General features: G+C 36.1%; 5 protein-coding genes across 5 annotated transcripts; 2 read left to right on the forward strand and 3 right to left on the reverse strand.

The window, feature by feature from the left end:
• Positions 1-1,766: 1,766 nt before the first annotated feature.
• LOC117344061 (acetylcholine receptor subunit alpha-1-B-like) lies at positions 1,767-3,011 on the reverse strand. Its single transcript, XM_033906720.1, has one exon. The coding sequence runs from the start codon at positions 3,009-3,011 to the stop codon at positions 1,767-1,769; it is 1,245 nt and encodes a 414-aa protein (XP_033762611.1).
• A 5,326-nt stretch (positions 3,012-8,337) lies between these two features.
• On the forward strand, positions 8,338-10,467 carry LOC117334219. The gene has a single exon (XM_033893709.1). It carries the CDS (start codon positions 8,609-8,611, stop codon positions 10,283-10,285), a length of 1,677 nt encoding a protein of 558 aa, XP_033749600.1. The 5' UTR covers positions 8,338-8,608; the 3' UTR covers positions 10,286-10,467.
• Positions 10,468-14,365: 3,898 nt separating this feature from the next.
• On the reverse strand, positions 14,366-15,905 carry LOC117327730. The gene is made up of 2 exons (XM_033884893.1): positions 15,434-15,905; positions 14,366-15,073 (listed from the first exon to the last, which is right to left on the reverse strand). Exons 1-2 carry the CDS (start codon positions 15,720-15,722, stop codon positions 14,787-14,789), a joined length of 576 nt encoding a protein of 191 aa, XP_033740784.1. The 5' UTR covers positions 15,723-15,905; the 3' UTR covers positions 14,366-14,786.
• A 307-nt stretch (positions 15,906-16,212) lies between these two features.
• Positions 16,213-18,668, reverse strand: LOC117344142. Its single transcript, XM_033906828.1, has 3 exons — positions 17,525-18,668; positions 16,894-17,059; positions 16,213-16,601 (listed from the first exon to the last, which is right to left on the reverse strand). Exons 1-3 carry the CDS (start codon positions 18,311-18,313, stop codon positions 16,213-16,215), a joined length of 1,344 nt encoding a protein of 447 aa, XP_033762719.1. The 5' UTR covers positions 18,314-18,668.
• Positions 18,669-21,490: 2,822 nt separating this feature from the next.
• LOC117334226 lies at positions 21,491-24,532 on the forward strand. The gene has a single exon (XM_033893723.1). The coding sequence runs from the start codon at positions 21,611-21,613 to the stop codon at positions 24,005-24,007; it is 2,397 nt and encodes a 798-aa protein (XP_033749614.1). The 5' UTR covers positions 21,491-21,610; the 3' UTR covers positions 24,008-24,532.
• Positions 24,533-25,253: the final 721 nt, after the last annotated feature.

Consider the following 25,253-nt stretch of genomic DNA (forward strand, 5'->3'; position numbering starts at 1 on the left):
CATATATACAATTTACAAGAGAAGTTAGTGGATAGACAAAGCAATATATATAACTGGAGATGAATACATAGAAATATTATTTTCAACAGTAAATAAACAATTTTAAAGAATAGGGAGGGGCTGGACAAAACAATAGGTATAATTGGAAATAAAGACATACAAATATGATATTGATATATACTAAAGGTTGGAATCTCAAACGTATTAAACAGCTTAATTGCGAATACTTTCCAAGATTACATAGCTCTTTTTAATACGAGCAGATAGCAGATGGATATTTTTAAATGAAGAAGGGCGGTTACAGCAATGTTTAATGAGCCTTTCACGAATATCAACATAAAGAGGCCAAATAAGAGCAAAATAGAACTCGTCCTCTACATGGTATTGGTTACAATAGCGACATAACCTATTCGCCCTTGTGATATTGCGATACCGGCCATCTTCTATATAAACTTAATGCGATTAAAGTCGTAGATTCGAAATAAGTCTATGTAAAGTTGTCAACAATGAATATATATAAGTAATATATACATGACATTTCAATAAATTCATTTCTTGCTTGAATAAAAACATCGATCAAACTCTGCGCAAATCAATGTAAAAATACTCTTCCGTTATCAACCAGACATAACCCAAACCAAAAGACAACAAAAACTTTTAACTTGACAACGCCAATTACAATTTCTATGCTTACCATTCCACATGTCTCTATACACTGACTTTAGAACAATATTGTCGCATTTAATCAATTTTAATCAAAATTTGGTTATCCGACATTTACTAATGATATGTAATGGCAAAAGACTTCATTCCGAATAAATCATAAAATATGGTGTGCTGGTTTTAACATTTAAAAAAATCCTTCTCAAAAGTCAACATGAACCTTTTCTAATTTGTCTAAACCCCATGTTTCGCAACCGTTATCAAGAATAGAGGAGATGTAAACATAAAAAACCATTCAGTTTAGATTATACGTTAAGAAATTGTCAACACATTATACATGCATTTACGGCCTTGTTTAGCAATATCAACTTGAGTTTTTGTGAACTAGTTAAACACCACATCTAAGTAGTTGAATCGATCAACAATCACTATTTCGTTGCCATGGAAGTAAAATCTTTCAATAGCTCGCAATCTTCCGATTTTACGAAATACAGCTTCTTTTCAGCATCGACTGTCAATCGCCAACTGCCGCTATATTGTTTTAAGGAATAAAACATTTTCTGTAAGCTAGAGGCAGATTCTAAGAAAATGACAGTGTCATCTGCGTACACAAGAAGAAACAGGGAAACATCTCTTAAGAATAAAGTGTCACAGGAGGAATTGATTACCTTCAGTTCATTATCAAAGCTGATAATTTTCCCTGTTAATTCATGATAGATAATGTTGTGATTCTATCCACTCCTTTTGTTTTCCTTCGCCTTTGGGATTCAGATGCATGGCTTTGATCGCCAGTCCTGCATCCCCCAAAACAAAACAGTTTGAGCATGCGTGTAGAACTCATTTTCCATGGTTTATTAAACAGAGAGCGGAGCACCGCGTCAGAGATTCCCCGTAATCAGTAGATAGTGTCCCCGGTTTGTTGATTGTAGTTATGAAAACTATGGTATTGATTCTCATATTATCATCAATAAGGTTTATGATCTATCTAACATATTTTGTTATTTAACCTTATTTTTTGAAGTTACGAAAACATATACGGCCTAGTCATTACTATCCTTTATTTACTGTAGATATTCAGTAAACGCAACATAACCTTTTCCTAACTAACCTATGCGGTACAAAATACGAACCAAATTATATATGGTTTCTACAAGGGTAATACCTGTAAATACTATAAAGAATATAGTGTCCAAACTTCGCCCGATAGAGCGCCACGTGATAGAAGATGTGTCGGTTGTCTTTGTTAGGATTGATTTGTCCAAATCTTCCTTTTCTATCACATCTTCGGCCGGACGATCTTCACAGTGGCTTCGGTCTTCTTTGTTACCAACTCTATTCCTGAATCTTGCGATACGCAACAACCACTTTGGAATAGCTTTGCGTTCATCAGTATGGTTCAATTTCACACTTAAAACCACTGCCAGCACTATCATACCACTGTACACAAGTTTGATCAGCAATGAAATCGTGAGAATGGACACCGGGTCACTGGTGTTTGGGATACTGTCCGACATTATAGTCATGTACACGGACAGGGTCAGTAACATCGTGATAGCAAACGATACTCTTTCTCCTGAGTCAGTCGGCAGAACAAAAGCTAGAAGGTTTGAAAAACTCAATAAACAGATGGGGGTAAGAATATTTAAAATGAGGTAGCTAGGGCGCCGTTCAATGGTTACAGATATTTCGATATATGATACGCCTATTTCTGTAAAGTTCCTGTATTTAAAATCGATAATGTTCCATAGTAAATTCAGCTGCGCTGCAGGGTACACCTCTTTGGGATTGATTACGAATTCCACCTCGCGGATCGGTTCTTCTGTTGTCAATGTTATCAAACAGACGTGGACATCATATGGGTAGTACGTGATATCCGGGTCACAAGTTGTCGTCATGACAACCTTGATAAAGTACTTAGCCATCCCGTCAGCAGTGAACGCAATCGAGGTATCCCCAAACCTTGAAGTTCTCGTGTTAATATCGTCTGCACCATTAGCCACAAATACCACCGGGGCCCACACGTCCGACTCTGGAAATGTCACTTTCTCTATATTTGCGTGGCGCACCGGTTTCCATTTCATTTTCTCATCCTTCCATGTCAGGTCAAGTAACCCCATCGTTGTCATTCTCCCATTGACTACGTCAAAATTGTTAAGTGATTTCAATGTGTATCGTACATTAACTAATAACTTTTTTTCCTGGTTTTCAAGAGGACGAACTTTCCTAGAATAACCTGCCAAAAGGTCGGACTTGAGGTTAACCATATCTCCATATTTGGCAGCGGAGACACTTGTGAAGAGCATCGACCATACCTGTATCAGTAGGATTTTCTTACGAGTATAATCCATGTTCTGCCAGAATTAAACTGAGCTCAGTCTCCAGAACTATGGGTGATATAACCAGTAATTGAAATATTTTATCGTCCAAGAATATTGGGGCTGGATCAAGTGATAGATTTAATATCACATTGATACTTACGTCAAAGAGAGTTGTCTCATTTTACACTGTCGTATTTGTATCGTTATAAGATTGTCCACAGTATGTATATACCCTGTTAGCTTAACGAGAAAATGTCAAAATTTCATTTTAGTTTTCTTTTTTCAAATCTCGCGGAAAAAGTGTGTTTTTAAATTTTTTTTTTTTGATTCAGTTTGTTGAAATCTTAGAACGGTAGAACGTGATAGTAATATTAAAGGACAGTTTATATTACCAGTATCATGTTGAGTTGAGGAAGCTGCAAGACAGATGGAGATAATAATTCACGAGTTACCACTTATCGGCATAGACCAATCAATCGTGAACTTTATGTTAATAGATTGTGCAAACAAATTTATAGCATCATTTAAAGTTTAAGCACATGTAAATGGTCAGAATTAATAGTTCGGTGCCAATGTACGTAAACCCATGATTCGCTAATGGACATCGTTACAACTGCCAAGGAGAGGCGTCATTATTTCCGAAGATACGAATCGATGTAAATATCAGATCTAGATATTATCTTAGCCTCCTAGTGCGCGTGTGTCATCCATATAGATCGTGGGATGAGACATGTGAATTTCTACAGAAACATTTCATAATTTAGCTAGAATGAGGCTTTGTTGGATTGACCAATCAGTAAATATCTGGAAGATTTCTGTATTGTTAATGTATAGCACACTACTTTTATAATGTGTTTTAATATTGATCTTTAAGACAAAACAGGGACAACTTGGTCTGCAGATCGCATGAAAACAATCCCCAGGATGACTTTATATCAAACCACTCCCATGTGTGATAAGGCGCACACAATTTATTAACCAAATTCTATTTTTTTCATTAGATTGAGGATTTATTATAGAATATAAAGGTGTATCATTGCCGCCACGGTTTCATCAATATTCCCAAATTTAAAGATGCTACAGCGCCGACAGAGAATAATTATGCTCGAATGAAAACAAGAATGGAATGTTGCATATTTTCATAAAATACCCAAAGTTACATACTTTATGCTATGTCCACCCTCATAAAGTCCAGCTTTTGATTGTATCTTTTGAATTCAAAATGGAAAAATTATTCGTGCTCAGCAGCTACCAACTTGTCCCTTTTCGAGGGATATGTATAAAGTACATGTAGGGGAGCCCGCACTAATCCAGTCTCAATTTAGGAAAGTGGCAGTTTATACATGACTTATGCAGATAGACCTCTGAAGAATGTATATTTAATTAAAACAATCACTGACATACATGTATATAGTTGTTACTGGCTATGTCTTGTTAGGTTTCTTGTGACCCACAATTTTCTGAAAAATGAAGTTATATGAAGATGTGGGAATACACTTAATATCAAATTAATTGTGTAAACCTCTTTAATACTAAAACTTTAATCATGTATCGTTAATGATTTAGTATCAGATATATAGCAATGTAACCCGGATTTATAGTTCAAAGAATAATCCTTAGGACATTATGACAATGGTTACATCAAATAGAAACGACAGACAATTACAAAACAAATCAAAAGATTAAATGATTGAAATAAAGAAGCGCATAACTAGATTTTAGCAGATAACTCAACTCCAACTACTTTTATACCTTTTTTTTGTCAAACGATATCAGCATACATAATCAGTTCCATAAGTTTGTATATACAGTCTACTGGGCTGTTCCAAGGGAGATAACTGTTTTGTAACATTCACTTAAGTATGGTTGGTCGAAAGTTCGTGATCATCAATGGTAACAAATATATCACTGAATGATAAGGTTAACTACAATAAGTCTCACGATAAATTTGACAGAGGCAACTTGAAAAGAGATTAAAAAAAAAAAGATTTTTAATGTTAAGTGCAATAAATGACATGATAGCTAGCAAGCCAGCCAGCCAAACAGACAATAATCGTCATTTTAAATTTGACAGATAGACCTAGTTAACTTGAAAAGAGATTTATTTTTGTTGATTTGTACCCACATGACATCAATCGTGTACTCTAAAAAATAATTAATAAATGCTGGTAGGCTAGTGTTCCTCCCCATTCTTACCAATTATGACTAAATAGGACAGCTTTTGAGAAGATCGTTATTCTATTACATTAAAGCTGTTGTCATTAAGTTTTATAGATGGTCGCTGTGTCGAAGTTTTACTTCACTTTTTCAGTTAACCTGATGGTGTCGTTAGTTCAGTGTTTTGAGTTTCCCAGTTATCACGGATAAGTTGAACATGTCATCGCTTTAATACCCGCATTTGTGAATCCTTTAGAAAAGGCCGATATTGTTGTCACGAAGCTCCGCCTTTAAATGATCCACTATTGTTCATCTTAACAGGATGGCGTTGTAAGCAACAGGATATTCAAATATTTTGTGTATATCGATATAGTATAAAGCATACATATGTCTTTCTACAAATACAAATGTATTACATATAAATCCAACTTAATAGTATAGAACACTATTACTTTAGTATATACAGATGTAGATCAGGACATGGCACTGTCTGTGTACACTATGAAGGTAATCAATTCATCAAATATATTTACCTGGTGTGTACATACAGCTGCTTGGAAACCGACAAACGTGTTTTATAGAACTCACCTGGGGACACAAATCTAACTGTTTAATCCGAGACGTTTTCTGTCGCGGCATTTAATAATCTTCATTCAGAAGTAGGTAACAGGTTACTGCGATTCACCTAGGTCATTATTCTTACAGTGATCGGCTCACAATTACGACAAATTATACATGTACCTGTAACGGGACACACGCTCCAACAAGTCTTAGATTCGAACTGGTAATCACCTTAGCGGGACATCTCGTATTTATAACGCAGTCTATACATATATGTATGCAGTTGGAAAATGACTCTTTTGATAATATGAGTGATACAGAAAAGTTAAATTGTATAATGCAGAGTGCAGAGCCACATTTTCTAGCATCTACCATTTTTAACATGTACAATCGCAGGAAAAATATGCCAATAGCATTGTTATAGTATATGTATCATACTGCGTGAACCCTGGTATGTTTAATTCTTCTAAAAGTAATATCTTGCATGTTGTAATATATGAGGGTTAGCCAGAGACTAACAATGTTCTACACTACATGATGGTTTTTGTGGAATTAATCAATTACTAAGTTGAGCAATTTGCTCGTTAATATACGGTACAATTATGGTATTTACTTAATTCAAGGCTGATGTATGTTGCCTGATAATACCATTACCGACTAATGTTAGTCTCTGAACCTCAAAATAAGTGTGATATTGATAAAATGATAATCGATAGATTTTAATAATTGTAGATATCAATGATAATGGATAGCATTTCTGATAGCTTATATTAGCAGCTACCATTTTTAATACGTGCAAATGCAGGAAATATATACCAACAGCATTGTTATAGTATGTTTAATTCTCCTGAAAGTAATATCTTGTATTTTGTATATATGAGGGTTGGAGACTAACCATGTTCTACACTATAGGATGGTACAGTTGTAACTTTCATATATCCAGTGTGAAATTTAATTAATTATTAAGATGAGCAATTTGCTCATTAATATGCAGTACAATTATTTACTACTTAATTCAAGGCTCATGTGTAGCCTGATAATACCATAACTATTACAGACTAGTGTTAGTCTCTGAACTCCAAAAAATAAGTATGTGACATTGATAATCTATATATTTTAATCATTGTATAATTTAACAATAACGGATAGCATAATTGATAGCTTTTAATAGATTTTGTTCGTAATTAGTGTCTCATAAGCCAATAATGGCTGGATGTCAATATGTATTTTATTGTTCTTATGTACATTTTTTAATCAAGTATTGTATTGACATGTGACACTCAAATAAAATAAAACTTGAACTTGAACTTGAACTTGAACTATATGTATTCGTCAATTCCTCCCCCCCCCCCCCCCCCCCCCCCCCGCCCCCTCTCTAGAACAGAAAAAAAGGTTTTATTTCTTTAACATTGATTGCGAAACAAGATGTATCAAATTATGTCAATCTCACTTGCTGGTCCAGAGGGAAGCAAGTGAGGAGTCCTAGTGTGGGAGAAAACCGGGGGGGAAAACCGTGGTCGGTTAGGTGGCCACCGTACCCTTATCACGTCCGATCGGGGAATCGAACCCCGGTCGCCTAGGTGAAATGCGAGTGTATTACCACTGTTTCCCCTTCCTCCTCTCTTCTCCCACTCTCATCAGTGTTATCAGTTATCGTTATCTTCTCTACCTTTCCTCAACTCTGCTCTCCTCAATGTCCCCCATACATACCCCCCACACGAAAAACATACACCTCTGTTACAAACGAAAAGCACACACACCTCTGTTACAAACAAAAGTATCTGGATCCTACAACATCATAGCTTTATGTTTGCTGTTCCGTCATCTATCCATCTAATTATGGAAATTGAAATAGTCCGCTCTCCTTTAAGCGGATATATGGATTATATACATGTAAAGTATCATTATTAGTGTAATTTTTGTGTATGACGTTTAAAAATTATATCGTCGGGAGTAAAATCTGCTGGAATTTAATATTGATTACTTTTGAATGTTTTAATAATCCAATTAACACAATTAATCTGTTGTATTAACAAAACACTTATTACGTGCCCCCTCCAAAAAAATCACCGAACCGTTTTTATGACATTTGACATTTCACTGATGTTTGATGTACCGTAAATCTGTTAAATCTATAAATTTATATATTATATAAGTATGAGATAAACACCTGTGGCTTACAACTACAAACTTACTAACTCAAATACGTAACCTGTAATACGATTCCTTATTGGATAAAGCATTACATTAAATGTAACAGAATAATCGCCTTTATAGCAGACCAAATAACCAGTGGCAATGTACACAGTTATATAAGTTAGGGTAATCCCTCCGCTCAAGCATGAACATTACAGGTAAAAACTAGCATTATACCAAAGTAGGTATTTAAAACATTATTGGACTATTCATCGCTTTTAGGTATTTGGGGCGATAGATTGTCAGATTTCAATACTAAAGCTCAGTAAGACGGCTTACTTGTACTTTTGGAGGTTTATGTATTGTAGGTATACAGTTTGTACAGTGACATGGCTGGTGTTCAGTAAGCCACTATTGTTATTACAGGGCAGGCGATTTGTATTGTGTGAGCCTAATTACCTGTATAAACTAATATACCTGTATACTAATATACGTGTACTACTGGGATAAAACAATCGGCAGACTACGGCCGGTATGAAACCTGTGTACCCATTTGTGATACTGGCAGAACTTATAATATAACATATAATAATACTGCTGAACAGCGCTAGTTCGTTTACACAGCGACCCTCCGGAGATGTTTACTCCAGTATGTATGCATAATTCAGGTAGAATTTGTTATTAACTTACCGTGGATATATATGGACCTGTTCTCATACGTGGGGAGTACGTGATCGGATGAATTAGATCGTGAGTCGAACAGGTAGCTAGATATGGCGGAAACCAATGGACATGTGGTCCCGGTTCTGCGAGAAGATATTGGAAGTCGGGGAATAGACAGACGGAAGGACATACGCATGTGTAAACGCCATACGAAGAAAAAAGTCAGATATGTCTGTGAATCGTGTGGTGGTGAGAAAATATGCAAAAAATGTTTAAAATCTACCCACAAAGATCATCAGATTGTTAGTGTGTCTAAGCCAAAAAAGAAACGTCGCCAAGCTGGATCGAAGACTCTAGAGGATTTAATTGGAAGCAGTGGTGGTGATTCGGAGAAAGTCGTGGATATTGGTAAACAGGACAATGAAGATACCACGGCGATAGACTTACTGGAGAACGCACAGAAGACGATTGAAGATATAGACGTGAAAGTAAAAGAATTCACCAAGGCGAGGAAAGATTTAAAACATGCCACGCATGTAGAAGTGGAAAAGGTGAGAGACAGGGCCGCCGCTCTGAAACAGCAGGTTGATGAACTCGCAATGAAGCTAGAGAGCAGGCTACGAGACTTCCGGAAAACGAAAGATACGATTTTCAAAGATCACGAACGAGCTCTGAAGGAATGTTCAAAAAATTTAAAAGACTACTGTATAAAATGTAAATCTACGCAGAATGAATCCTCCAGTGATTCCGGATTACACGTCGAGAAAAGTTTTGACATTCAACATGAAATAGAACAGTTTCTCAACAAAGAGCAGCACTTAGATATTCCAGTGGCCACAATGGACGAGTTTGTCCCGTGTACTACCTCACTGGAGCACATTATGAAGGTGTTCGGTGATATGGATTTGCAGGAAAAGACCAATGTGTTAAGCAAGAGAAAGAGTAGTATCGTACCAACATGCTTGGAATTTACAGAAATTTCAGCCTTTCAGTTCGAGGGTGAGGTAATGCGGTCCATCTGTCCGACACCGGAAGGAAGTTCGTGGATCGTGCGCGAGACAAACAATATGGTTTATACAGACATACAGCATGTGACTAACGACGGGGAAGTAGAATCGTCGAGCGTTTTTGGGGCAGGTGTCCTTGACATTGCTTCGAACATGGGCGACTTGACACTGGTCAGCTGTACCGACAACACTGTCCGAAGAGTGCTTCCAGATGGTCAGTCTTTTGTCCGGTTTCGAACCGAGGCTAGACCAGAAAGTATTTGCTTCCAGTCCAATAACAATGTGGTCGTGTGTTTCTTTAAGAAAAAGAAAGTTGCCGTGTTTAACCTTAAGGGGAGACAACTCCTGTCTTGCACGGATGCAAAATCGGAAGCGGATTTCATAACGCATCCCTTTCGAGTTAGGTCGAACCGGAAGAATGACGACATAGCTGTTCTCAATGCCGATCCGTATTCATTGGTGGTGATGGACAAAAACCTCAATCTCAAGTTCATCTACAATAGTTCTACCTACTATCCCAAGGATATCCAAGAAGGCGGTTTAGCTCAAGTGGCGCACCCAAACTTCCCTGTGCTTCCTAATGACGTGTGCTTTGATAACAGACATAATATTCTGCTCTGTGACGCCGCCAGCAAGTGCATTTTAACGCTTGATTCCAACGGTAGTATGCTCAGAGCAATCTGTCCTGAAAATGACCTACCTTCGTCCCTATCGTTGGATATAAATAACTTCCTATGGGTCGGATACCACAATGGACAGGTGAAAATAATCGAATTTTGATTTCAGTTACAATGATATGTGCATAAAAGTATTGATACTTTGACGATGATCCTCGAAAATTATAATTAAAGATGATCGTCCGGAACTTTTAGAAACGTTCTGTCTGTGATAATATTGATATAGTCACCTAGAATCTATTGTATGGTAGAATTGAGTTTTATTTATCACGTATCAACCCCCCCCCCCCCCCCCCCCCCCCCCCCCCCCGCCTTTAATTCCACACACCTTGAATATTTTCAAACTTATCGTTTATTAATTGAAGACAGTTTTGTCTACATATATTTAGTAAAGGGCTTCGTTACATTTGATTTCATTACTAACCTTGATCAATACAGGAAACAATGTACATGTATGTCCAGCTGGTAGGAAGGGAGATAATTCTATATTACCACCCGGGACAGTGGCCACGATGTTTGGCTTTAAGCTCCATTGCCTTGTGATGTTAATTGTTGACTCTTATTTTATGCACAAGTCTGGACGATCAGGCGTTACATTATATTTCAAGCATCAACGACTATTAAGGTGGAAACAGATTGTATAAAAGAAATAAAACATAAATTTATGATGAGCGTTTTTTTACTACCCCAGAGGGACTATACGCCGTTAAAGAGAGAATGTAATGACCCAAGAGGTTTGTATATAATTAAAACACACACTCACACATATATATATATATATTGATTGATTTAAGCGTGTTCGATCTGTGTCAGAAATTCGATCAAAGCAAAAAGCTCCCTAAGCTTAGTCATGAAAAATACGAAAGAAAGAAAGAAAGAAAGAATGCAATGCGTGATGTTTTTAAGCTTACAAGAGATAATGTCTTTATCTTGATGTGTATATCACTGTATATACGTACCTTATACATACGTTTTTAAATATATCAGATATCACCTACGTCGACTACAATACTCGCTGTCCTGTATACAAACTACATACATTGTTTTCGTACGTGTTTATAGCTAGTGTATAACTACCAAACATTGGTAACCGTGACATCGATAAATACGGCACAATGGCACTCTTTACAACTTCGACATCCAAGGGTTCTGCTGTCAAAATACACTTATCCCACCCATAGTTTGCAGCCTTTTGATTGGTTCCAGTTATAAAAAGCAGGCATATTTGTTACATAAAATGTTCATATTGAAGGAGCTATAACCATTATAACATTGATCTGACACTCTACTTATTTCGCATTTATCACATCAATGGTATACATAATTCCTTAGCGATCTATATATCAGGCTAGGAGTTTTGCTATATGTTGTTGTTTACGTGGTAGTGCTGCACATCCCCATTGATATAAAGGGGTCGGGGTAAAGCATTTTAAAGAAATCAAGTGAAAATGTTGAAACTAATTTGAATCTGGATATTATGAATTGATGTCAAAATGAAATTGCTAAAAAAATGTTGAGACTGGAAGCTAGAGTATTGAGCCTTTAAATGTTACTACCTATTGTAGTAAACGACATATTGACCAGGTGTGCGATAGAGACGTCCACAACTTGTGACTGATAGGGTTTATCATTTAGTCTTAGAAAAGACGACCACTTTGATGTCAAAGATTTAATTAAATGTCATACATGTATATATAGAATGATTCTGCGTTATTGGCCATATGAAATATCAAACATCGTTTGGTCTAAGGATATCTACATATACATCATAGACGATTTTCAATTTATATGCTATATCACGCACGTGTCTTGAACCCGGAGATTTAAAAGGCGCCGATTTGTGAAGATTACAATAAGTTATTGTCTGTAAAACCTTACAATGTATACTCGGTAGAGACGAACTCATAAACTCCAGTTCTGACTACCCTATGTACAATGTGGTGTATTGTTAAACAGAGGGATGTGTATGACATATTAATGATTGCAAACTTTGGAATACAAACAATAATTTCTAAAGAGCATGTAAATAAGAAAATACGCGGGAATCCCAATTAAGATATGGACCTTAGCGCTCTAGACGGATAAGGTGTTATTATAATTGTATGTAGTTGGTCATAATGTGATGTTGTATCACAGAGGTGTGAACACTGATCATATCTGCCATTACTGGTACATTTTCTGCACAGAGTCAAAGGATATATTCATTATTCAAAATACATGTACATCAATACAGATAAATAAATAAGTAAATAAACTCTGATTACGAAGCTATTCCTTTTGTATTATTCAGTTTTGAATAAATACTATTTTTGAAAACAACAAATTTTAGGTAAATTTTGGAGGTGTGGCGTAGTGGTAGGTGTAACGTACTCGTCTTCTACCTAAAGGTGTATGGGGTCACCTGTTCGACGACGTAGGTTTTCCCTGCTTCCATCCTGGTCAACAAACCTGCTTAATATAAGCTGACATAACTTTTCGCAATTGAAGTGAAATGGATAAAAATTGATAGTTTTACTAGTAAATTCTGATTATATTACTTCCTTAGCGATAGATTACCGGAAGTAACTGAACAACACTCCGTTCCGTCACCCTTCAGTGGTTCTACTATTTATTGATATGATATTAATGGTTATACAGAAATACTGTTTTTACTGCTGCTTTATCACAATCATAGTCCGTATGGTAACTTGAAAACGCTATAACACTGTTATATTTGCCCATAGTCCATACTTTGACATAACTTGTGCACACTGTTTCTATTACTCGTATATGTTTACAATATTACATATCATTCTGTCACTATTTAACGTTCACTATTACATGTATACGTGTGCACTTATAAATGTACAGATACAAACTTATACATGTAGATACAAACTTATACATGAACATTTATAAGCTTATACATGTACAGATACAAACTTATACATGTACAGATACAAACTTATACATGTACAGATACAAACTTATACATGTACAGATACAAACTAATACATGTACAGATACAAATTTATAAATGTACAGATACAAACTTATACATATAGATACAAATTTATACATGTACAGATACAAACTTATACATGTACAGATACAAACTTATACCTGTACAGATACAAACTTATACATGTACAGATACAAACTTATACCTGTACAGATACCAACTTATACATATAGATACAAACATTTACATGTACAGATACTAACTTATACATATAGATACAAACTTATAAATGTACAGATACAAACTTATACATGTACAGATACAAACTTATACATGTACAGATACAAACTTATACATATAGATACAAACTTATAAATGTACAGATACAAACTGATACATGTAGATACAAACTTATACATGTACAGATACAAACTTATAAATGTACAGATACAAACTTATACGTGTACAGATACAAACTAATACATGTACAGATAAAAACTTATAAATGTACAGATACAAACTTATACATGTACAGATACAAACTTATACATGTACAGATACAAACTTATCCATGTACAGATACAAACTGATACATGTACAGATACAAACTAATACATGTACAGATAAAAACTTATAAATGTACAGATACAAACTTATACATGTACAGATACAAACTTATAAATGTACAGATACAAACTTATACGTGTACAGATACAAACTAATACATGTACAGATAAAAACTTATAAATGTACAGATACAAACTTATACATGTACAGATACAAACTTATCCATGTACAGATACAAACTGATACATGTACAGATACAAACTTATACATGTACAGATACAAACTAATACATGTATAGATACAAACTTGTACATGTGCAGATACACACTTATAAATGTACAGATACAAACTTATACATGTACAGATACAAACTTATACATGTACAGATACAAAGGACTAAGTGCACTATAGGCTATTTTTGGCTCCACATCCGATATAATTGATTATCACACACAACATAGACCTAGTGTTAGTATTTGCAAAAATGCATGATTTGAGGCGATCGCCTTTTTCGTTGCCTAGCAACGGTCCCTAACAACCATGTAGTCATAGTATGCATATTTGCTATATTTTGAGAAAATTTTGTCTGACATAGCCTTGTAATGTACGATGAAATTCTGATAAACACTTAAAGTAATACATGTATTGTAAGTAATCAGGAAAAAACTGTTATACAACAAAAACATGCATTTCTTCCATAGCAACAGTTTTAAATCCCTAGCAACCACAAGCTAAATTAATATTTTTGCGTGAAAATTAATTATGGAATCAGTATAAAGTGCAAAGAATTGAGTTTGCAACTCATTTTTATGAACTATGTTGGATTAAATCAGTACATTGAAAAAGAAACCAGTTACATGTATATGATGTGCAAATAATGCATTTGTAATGGAGTATTGCATAAGAATTAAAACAAACCTTGAAGTCAGGAAAGACAACAGACTGTTAATAAATAAACATTTAGGCATTAAATTGTGTCAGATTGTGAATCGTTCATTGGCAAATAATAAAAACAAAATGAGGAAACATAAAGAAGAAATATAGTTCATTGTATGTTCAGAAAATATATAAATCATAGTCATTCACAGTGCAATCTTCACTCCTCCAACGGATCGTTACTAGAGAATGTTCCTGACGAAGACGAAGCATTTAAACAAGATGAAGCTAGTCCAGGTTTTCCCAATTGATCCTCTGGCAAATGTCGTTTCCAGCCAAGAAACCAAAGGACACTGGCAACATGTGCACAACACCCAACAACTCTGGCGCCTACTTTACACGTACAGTACCAGCCCCGAATATTCCCAGTGTCTGAAGTGTACTGAATCCAGAGGGTGTGGATCGCGTTTTTGGAGTGTCTGGACTGTATCTTTACTCTCAGCAAATCTGCAGAATAAACAAGAAATTGAAATTATATCTGCCGTGTTCCTTGTGACTGAAGTAATTATAACCCACCATGGCCACAATATTTATACTATCAAAGATGTTACCCTGTTTTAATATTGCATGTCAAAGACTATGCTTACTATGTCACAGTCGCGGGCATTGATCATCGGAAGACAAACTTGGAGCAAAATATTAAAGGATTTCAAAAGTAATCAATGCATTACATTGTCAAGAATGTTCGGCTTTCAACGACGTGCACAATTATATTTCACATTCATGCAAATATTGCTGCTTTTATATAGTAATGATGTAAACATGAGTGTTTATATAAGTAATAGAGATAGTCTAATCACTACCTACCGGGAAAGTCACGGCATGCCATCAGTTCATATCCCCCATCATCATCAGTGTGCTCCTTGGTGTATGCTGGAGCCTGTTTCACCTGGTAAACACCCATGGTTATATTCCTAAGGTCATCTAATGATAGGTGAGGAAAGTCATCCAGGTCTGTAGAGGAAGTTCCGTCCAACGGTTTATAAATCGACCTCTTGTTCAACAAGCTATTCTCTTCTATCAGTACCTGGACGCTGTTAATCTTTCCTGCTCTCTCGAGCATCTGCACGGCAACGGCCTGCGTTTCTGGATCCATGCTGGCAAGGGGCTTTTTGTACCGGTTGCAAATGGCACACACAATCTTGACAAGGTCTCCAACATGAGGGACAAGTGTATTTGGCAACACTTTGTCAAAGAGGCGGAATTGCTTCAGTCGCCCATTGACACTTTCCACAACCCAACGTACCTAAAATAAGGAAACAAAGATGTTCTATTTACTTTCTAGTACTTTTTTTTATTAACAATTAAATGCTTTGCACAATGTTCAATTGTCATGATGAACGCAGCATGATTAACTTGAATTATGTTAAACAGCACGGCATCAGGTGAACGCGAGATCAAACAACTGACTAAGTATACAGACAATTAACGAAGTACATGGTACATATTATGTAATCACTGATAAAGGCTATTTCAACATTTTCACACACGTATTGTTGACAAATGTTATCTAAAAATGTTAGTATCCAGTAAAAAATGTGTTTAAAACCTGAATACTTTATCAGTTGCCATTCATCGCAAATTCTTCAACAATTTACCTTTGTCACCAACCGGGACAAGTTGGACTCTTCCGTAGTGTGTTGTTTTTTCCCTTTGGCCAGATAAGCGGGCATTTCTACCTTCAATCCGATCTTTTCCAAGTATTCCACAGCGTCTCTGAACCCACGGTCAACAATGAAGACGTCATCTTTCTTCAACCATGTCCGAATCTCTTCAAGGTTGTGGTTCAGTACATGCTTGGTGATGCTGGCGTCGTTGTTGCCGTAGTCAGCCAGGTATGGACCCAGTACACTCAGGATGTATCCATCTGTTCCTACCACCATCATAGGCTTTACCAATGGCCTGTTCTTATGTAGTGAGTAGGACATCCTCTGGAATTTGTAGTCCATACTCTTTTGTATGTATAGGTATGTCCCTAAAACAACATAAATAATATACGTATATGGACATGGTACTAATTTTACGGTTACATTTTAACGCATCATTCATTTCAAACAGATGTATCATATTACAAATGAATAATAGGTTTTTTTTTCAGACACATATTCAATGGTAAATGAAGAACTTACATTTACAATTACACATATGTATAGTTCTACTGTGTTAACTGACCGCATACTATGGTTGTTAATATTTAACATTTATCCTTGAATTTCAGTACCAGATATATTATAGTGTTAAGATAACAGTTTCGTGGAAAAACATACCATCGAGTACAAGGACGGCTTCTTTTCCTGTCGTAAACAGCTCCTTGGCAATTGTCGTCGTGTGTTTTTCAATAAAGTCGTTGTGGGCTAAATGGCCAAATCCAAGGTGTGTCGGCACAAGTGTTTCCATCAAGCATTGTCGTACGCGAGGAATAATTCTCTGAACCTGAAAAACCCACCAATGTGCACTAGAATAACAACTAGGTCTTCCAAAATTGTAGTTTTCATAGATTATATAATAGTTTGTCATATTATTCACATCGCATTAGATATAAGAGACAAGAATTGGTTCATTTCATTTTAACAACCATGGTCATTTATGGGCGTGCTGGTTTTTGGAGGTGGAGGAAGACCGGAATACATAGAAAAAACCTGACGACCTACCGTCAGTATAGAGGACCTACTATCAGTACCTGGTAAATGTCCAATGCGGGTTTAGAACTCACAACCCATAGGTGGAGATCTTATAGTGATAAAGTGTCGGGACACCTTAACCACTCGGCCAATGCAGTAGCTACAATTGACTGTTCAAGACATAAAGAAAATATCGCTGGGATAGTGACATCATAGTGTGAAATAAAATGTCTAGGTATAGCTTTCGTTAAATTATAGAAAAATATAGATAATATACCTGTGCAGTATTCAAGTTGAAAATTGTCCCTAGGATGGCATTGGGTAATCCAGTTTTCATCTTTGCCATGAAAATAGCCAAGCAGGTTCTGGAGGAGCGGTTTGAATTGTTCCTTACGGATGATGTCAGTTGTCCTGCCAAGTCATGAAACTGGTCTTTGGACAAGCCAGTGATGTTGGTGTATTCCTCCGTAGACAGAGCCGCTGGGTTGTCGAAATCTATATGTCCCTTTGCCTTCACGTTATCTCGGATACCATTCATCAGCGCTGTTATATCCGTTCTTGAAAAAAACTCACTTTTCTTGGTTGCTGAGAGTTTTGTTAGAGCATCTGTGGTGAAATACGACCTTTGCATGTGTTCCCTGCAGCAACGACTTTGGGAGTTTATGTAGACGCCTTTATCAATAAAGGCTTGAGAAATGGCAGTTGACCCTACACGGGTGAGATTTTTTGACTTTTTACAGATTACACATCTTTTATTGTTACGTGGTGTTGACTTTATATTGAGTTGAATATTCTGTGGACTCTTCAGGGTTTCCTTTACAGTTACGGTCTGTTTATCTTGATCGTCTCCAGAGGAAGTGGTAGCCTGCTTTTTGGAACGTAAAGCCTTCAAGCGGCACTTGGAACATATTTGGTCGTCTGATGTAACCTGACGACATATCAGTTTTGATACTATTTTCTTGGACGCCTTTGGAACTGGTCGCCTATCCCTTGGGTTGACCCTCTTCCGACAAACAATGCAATCATATGCCTTCATTTCCTTCTGTTTAACAAAAATTAAAAACATGTACAAGCCAATATCGATTATCAAATTCTTAAATGATATTCCCTACAACGTTGATGCATGTACATTGTATATAGTTATTGCTTCGCTTTATTATTGATACCATTCTTAATTTATTTTTATCTAAGCTACTATCACATATTTGAAATTCTTGGATACAGAAATAGTCATTTGAAATTAAAAAGAAAACGGAGAAGAAAGAAGCTTACAGGTGCTGAGAGATATAATACATTGTATATCTAAAGCAAATTGGAATAAACAATTTATTTTAAAATCTCACTTACTGTTAATTCAGTGAAAAAATACAGAATTTAAGATGTTCATTGATATTATAATTTGTATATATCAGTCTCAAAATACCCAGATCTGGATGGTCTAAGAATTAAAAATCTAGTTAAAAAAATAAATAAAAATAACATTTTCCGATATTCGAACTCGTGACCTTCCATTAACAAGTCAAGACTTCTACCTGTTACGCCACAGGGGCTTTCATTTTCATTGCAATGCAAAACATGTATATAAACAAAAACTTAATGTGTATTACATTCCGTCGAGTGACGTAATACGTTCTATTTTTAACGCATGGTCAACTTCTTTTCACTGAAGAAACGGGATTTAAAACTTTTTACGGTGTTATTTTTAATTGGTTTTCTTTTCACATAAACGCAACGTAACAAAAAAGCAAAGACGACCATAAATATACAAACATTTATAATGCAGGATGCCATTTTGTTGACGATAGTGACATGAACACGGGCGGGGCGGGTCGAGTGGCAGACGATCGCGACCATTGACACAGTTCAAAAGGGAATTTGATTTCCTCGGGGAGAGCACGACAGAATTTCTGTTGTTATTCTATATATTATTTTATAAAAAACATTCATGACACGATTTGATCACCGCACACTTATATAGCCTAGTTGGGTCGAACTGTCTCGGGCCATAATAATCTCTTGAAATGTCGCGATCGAAATAGCATGTTTTGTCGGCATTGTCATTGTGTCGACCGCGGAACAAGTCAGTCAGTGTTGGTTTTTGTTGTTTTGAACAATGAACATCGATTGTAGACATCTGCCCCGTTTTCAAAATGATAACAAGAGTTTATTTTCTTCATAACATGATGGACAATAATCCCGATTTTATAACTTATCGACATATAATAAAGGCCAAACTAGGCACGTTAACGTTAGTTCTGTCCGCGGACAGTAAGCTTAGTCTTATGTAACCGTCGGGTTTTTCAGCAAGATTTCCCCCCAAGATTTATCATGATCACATTTATAATCAATATTTTCAAAATTGATTAATTTCACTTACCTTTTTTTCAAATTATCTTATCATCCATAGGTTCTTGAGTGGTGTCTTGACAATTTCCAATCCACCTATAAGTAGCATCAAGATGACGTTGACGTTGTAACTAAAAAACGGCGTTATTACGGATATAATCTGGTTAATCTTTTATTTTTTTTAAACATGAGCGCATGCATGTCCCATCTTAAGATATATGTTAATATTTTCCTTAAGATTCATGTTTATTTATGTAATTTTATTTTGATGGGACATACATGCGCTCTACTTCGTTTTCATGTGTGAATGTGACCACCAACCAATACTCATATTAGTGCCGTTAAAAAATTCCGCCAGCGTTTGTTTACTTTTAAGTACTGCTCTGATCATTACCAGTATTATTTGCAGACTTATTTCAGTACAAATGTTTGTAAAAAACAGCTTTAGACAGGAAATGAGCTGAAATTTCGTATTGGTATGTTTGATTTTTGGTTAGTGCTGCAAAGCTGCAATAATTTCCATCTGAAGCGTGTATACATGCAATATAAAAGCAAAATGACGTTGTCCCTTTCTACTGGATTGGCCATATATCGGCAATAATTAATTGCATTTACAACTATGCTTTAAAAATATTTCGTGGAAGAAATCAAACAAAAGACACTACAAACATGTATTTCAGATCAATCTTTATTGAATAGATTCTACAAATCAAACTTTTCTCTGAAACAAAATTCTGACAAACTATGGAGCATAAACCAGCTGTTAGTGCATTTAGTCCTTTATACATGTACAGATACAAATGTAAGTACGATAAACTTTGTCACAACTTATTTATAGTCATCAGTTTCACAGAAGCGGCTAAGTTTAGTGTCAACTAAATAATTTTTTTCAAAGTCTCTCGAGATTATATCACACCTGCAGTTTGACTAAGTATTATTAAGTATCTAATATAGATTAAAATATCATGACTAAGTTGAACTTAAACAGATAAGTTAGATAGTTAACGGATTTGATATAGAACATTACATATATAATACTCCCATTGAAATTGATTAGATAACAGGGTGCGTATGTCAACTATGGCCTGTTTTATTTCTTTGGAAAGTAGTTAACCTAGGTCAGAAATAGCAAAATACGAGCCTTTTACCATTACGAGGTACAGATTGTTAGACGGCTAGATGAAAAAAAAAGTTTCGTTCATAATTTGACAAAAAAAGTTTATGACATTCGCAAACGTTGTCAGAAAAATAGATTATGAATTTATGTAAAAAGATAAATGTCAAGCCATATGAAATTTGATGAGTTACACAAAACACCAAAATTAGATAACCATCTTTAAAGTGTCGTCTCCTACGTATGAACGACACCACCAGGAAGTATTTAGACTGGGTCGTCAAACTAACATTTAAAACACTTACATTTTTATGCGGAAGGTTCGTACTCGGATGTACTTCAAAATGTAATGAATAAGAAATAATACGTTACCAAGTATGTACAACTTGTATGCATACTATACGCGTAAGCATTAATATATATACTCGCGAAATATACCTAACATTCAACCGAGAACTATGGGGTATAAATAATTGGATATATCACCAATTGATGAAATAATCATAAAAATATTCAAAAATAAATAAAATAGCCATCGATAAAATATCGTCCTTCTTTTGAAGGACACCATAAGGAAGTATTCTGACTGATTCATACCGGACTTTTATAAGATTAAACTTAAAGTTAGACACTTTGTTACAACAGTCTGGTTCTTAGCGGAGTTCTTCCTGGTAATTGTCCTAATTATACTTTTAGTTCATTCTATCACTTGGTCTGCATGTGGCCGGTACGGAAGTGTTTCGTCATTATTTCCTCCTTAGTACAACCAGCCAATTTTTATTGATCATAAGATCGGTTCGACAGCTGGTGTATTATAGCGTAGGAAATGAAGGCCAATCTGCTATCTTAATGGAGGATTCTTATTAAGACTTTCATTTGGGAATTATTGCAGCAGTAGTATTCATGATCATTCCGAAAAATCCAATGGAAATGTGGATAAATATTTTTCTGTGTCTGTGTGGAATATCCTCACTACACGGCGGAGGGTGGGGTTACACCCCTCCGGAAGGCATTGGGGCGATGTGTGCCGCTAACGTCACCAGAGACACCAGTGTACCATGTGACTACTCCTCACGACGTGAACAATATTGGAGGACCAGTGTCAATGATGATCAACCTTGCAAACTGAAAATTAAGAAAAGATCTCTTGATAATTTCCAACGAAAATACACACATCTCAAGTTTAATTTTGCTCAACTACTCCTGAAGTTTAGGATAAATGATACGGCGGTATCGGTTTCCTCTACGAAATGTGTAATTCAACCCCTGAATTGGGCATGGACCCACAGAGGACAAAAAGGCGCGTACAAAGCTCTTTTCTGGCCACGTGATTATTCGATATTATCTCTAGGAACGCTAAAAAGAAATTTTTTCGGTCCATACTGTGTGTTCATTGACATGCAAGGCAATTGTTCTTCTTTTGTAATTGGAGAAATGAATACAACACTAGCGATAGTTCATGCACTTTCCGAACTGATACCTGAAAAGAAAACGGACCATCTTCCGTTCGGAATGGTGGAAGATACCAATATGTGGTGTTATACGAAGATGGTTAATATAACCGACACAATGCGTTCCCTATGTCGATATACCATTTGTCCACAGAACACGGTGGGCTATTCCTGCTGCAAACACGACTTCCATACTAAATCCCTACATTGTAACGGAGAGCCGTTCCGGTACTTCAAGTTTTGGTGGGAACTACCGTATGTTATTGGTAGCGTTGTATTCCTATTTTTCCCGCTCTTTTTTATTGCAATATCGGATAGGCTATATCGGATATTGAGGAACCAAAAATCAATGAGTTACAAACCAAATGAACAAGAGGGTTACGAATGGATCTCGGAGAACCATGTGTGTTTCAGCGCGGCTCTGTTCTCCCCGTTTCAAGGTCTTGTCATCCGACACATGGTTGCCGTGTCGAGATTTGTCAGGTTCGCATTCTCATTGTGCACGGTGTTTATAACCGCTATTTACCTAATCGTGGTATGGAAGACTTACTCTCTACGTTTATTTCATATAGATCTTGTTAAAAACCACGTGACAACTGACGTAAATTCTATGCTTTCTGGTTTCGAGATGAGTCGCCAGAACTTTCTGACGCTGTTTGGTGGTCCATATGTTGCGTTCAGCATGTTCTTACTTCTCTTTGCGGCGCTGTTATCAGTCCCGAAAAGTTTGGCAATTTTATTAGAGTCAGGCTTACCAGATCCCTCTCCGGAACACTTATCTCCTCTATGTGTAGACATGAACACTGTATCTACTCTAGGGTCTACACAATCTCTACATACAACCATCGGCTACAATAAAATATATAGAACTTTACTGGCCCAAATGGCAATGTTGTTCAATCCAGAATTCTGGAGATTCGTTCTGAAATGCCAGATAAAGAGATGGATAAGTTTCAGTGAATATTCATCCCCGTGTAAATTTCGCGTGTTTCTAGTGTACTTCGTCACACTTCCGGTATTCGCGGTGACGTGTGTGCTGGAATGGATCACTTGCATTCTGTATTACGGACTTCCGATAGTTTTTGTAAATGTAATAGTGTATAGAGCTTATTGCTCGAACATAAAACGGTATTTGCGTAGCACCAATGGAAGTATCACAAAACATTTTACTTTTCTATTCATATGTTTGATCGCGATTGTTTTGTTGTACTGTTGCTACATCTTACATATATTATTTGTGTATAGTTTTGTATTGGTAGCTCGCACCGCCATATTTACGTACACTGGTTTCGTAGCCTACCCGGAACACTACCGTAACTACCTTATATGTTATCTTAGCGTCGCCATATACATCGTGGAGTCCATTCGATCCATGAAACTCACGTACGACGAGCTGTTTGATCAAACCAAACTGGTGTGTGATATTATGATGGACGACGTTATGTACAATGGTTCAAGCATCATAAAGACAGTAGAATCGAAAATCTTTATTCCTCAGCGTTTATTCAATTTTGTTATCAGCCATCAAAAACCTTTGAGAATTGAAACTTTCTTAATGTTCTTCAGACTGTTAATTACTATCATGGTGATCTATATGTCCGTAGTAATGCTGGTCATATTTGACACGTTTGACCACATGAACGTGTTGACCGAAATTGGAACAACGGTTGTCATCTGTATGGCGCCTAAGGTTTTACGAAGTGCCTTTAAATGTTCCGGATATAGTAATGAAGTGGAGGAGCGACAGACCATCAAGCTATGGGTGGTTGACTACCTGAATGAATTTACATCCAATATGGATAGACATGTACAGGAAAGGGATAAATCGATGTCTCTTGCTGTTTTGTGAAGTACTACATCACCTGGACACTGCTATTGGTATTTTTTATTATAGCATTTTTACCAGTGAATTATCGAAAATTATTCATTCTATAAAAGTGATATTTTTAACTAGTGAAAAATATCACCTTTTTTCTGATTTGATCAATTAGAACACTGCTTACAAATGACAAATTTTAAAAGATTTGCATATAGCTCTCCGTCATTTTCATGACGTCATAATGCAAGATAATATATATTACGTCACGATTTGGCGTACATTTGTGAGCCGTTGACAGGGGACCGCAATGATTTTGGGAGAGATTGAGCTGCCTCAGTGTATTTTGCTTTAAAATGTAATAAACAGAGTATCTAACAGTATCATCAGTAACACCAAATACATTTCACTCGTGTGGCTAATATTTTATATTACTGAAGACACTGTTAGATATCCTCTCTATCTTTTGAACTGTGAATAAATATACACTATAGACAGTCTGATAACTGAATATTGGAATGATTTAATGATATGGACATTACAATTTTAATATGTTTACTTGTACTTCGTGTTTTTTATATTATGCCATTTATCATGAATGTGTTATATGTCATTTATTTTACCATCAATGCTACAGTGTATGTGGAGAATGTATCGCGTTCGGTCTTCACGAGGTCGGATATCTCTATGTATACCACCATGAACTATTGGCTATTGTATAGATGCATGTCTGCTTTTGGAGTAAGATTCTGTGTAATCGGAACTATTCTCTTTAAGTGTTCATAGAAATCTCAGTGAACACGACTGCATTGATGAGAGTTACCTCTCTTTGCTGATTGCACTCAAAGAGGATGGGGGCGAAAAGGGCTCTGGACCTATCAATGTAGTTTAAATCTTTAATTGTTTTCTGTCAAATGGCACATACATTTCTTGAGTAGGTCTCAGGAGTGATATCAAGGTTGGTATTTCCACGTAACCCATTGTATTTTAACACTCTATCTCTTTTCTCTGTTGATAACACTGTTTATTTAACAAAATTTAAATAGAAAAAAAATCGCCAGGCTACCAAACATGAAGAGAAAATTTCCATATTTAATACGAGTTATCTCCCTTCATTAGCAGTAATACAAGTATAATAAGGCATACGGTAATATAACTACGTATATACAGTTGTAAGTTATAGGTATGGTATCCGGGCCATGTCCTTGTAACCCACGTGTTTGATTAGAAAGGGCAGATTTGTTATTTACCGTTAACTGTTCCAAACATATGTAAGAGC

This window comes from Pecten maximus, chromosome 1 (assembly GCF_902652985.1).
Source record: "Pecten maximus chromosome 1, xPecMax1.1, whole genome shotgun sequence".
Lineage (NCBI taxonomy): Eukaryota > Metazoa > Mollusca > Bivalvia > Pectinida > Pectinidae > Pecten > Pecten maximus.

Coding starts and splice junctions, on each gene's coding strand:
- LOC117344061 (XM_033906720.1), bottom strand. CDS start 3,011: ATGGATTATACTCGTAAGAAAATCCTACTGATACAGGTATGGTCGATG.
- LOC117334219 (XM_033893709.1), top strand. CDS start 8,609: ATGGCGGAAACCAATGGACATGTGGTCCCGGTTCTGCGAGAAGATATT.
- LOC117327730 (XM_033884893.1), bottom strand. CDS start 15,722: ATGGATCCAGAAACGCAGGCCGTTGCCGTGCAGATGCTCGAGAGAGCA. Junction 15,074..15,433: donor GGCATGCCGTGACTTTCCCG/GTAGGTAGTGAT, acceptor TTTATTCTGCAG/ATTTGCTGAGAGTAAAGATA.
- LOC117344142 (XM_033906828.1), bottom strand. CDS start 18,313: ATGTTTTTAATTTTTGTTAAACAGAAGGAAATGAAGGCATATGATTGC. Junction 17,060..17,524: donor TCAACTTGAATACTGCACAG/GTATATTATCTA, acceptor TGGGTTTTTCAG/GTTCAGAGAATTATTCCTCG. Junction 16,602..16,893: donor AGCCGTCCTTGTACTCGATG/GTATGTTTTTCC, acceptor ATGTTGTTTTAG/GGACATACCTATACATACAA.
- LOC117334226 (XM_033893723.1), top strand. CDS start 21,611: ATGATCATTCCGAAAAATCCAATGGAAATGTGGATAAATATTTTTCTG.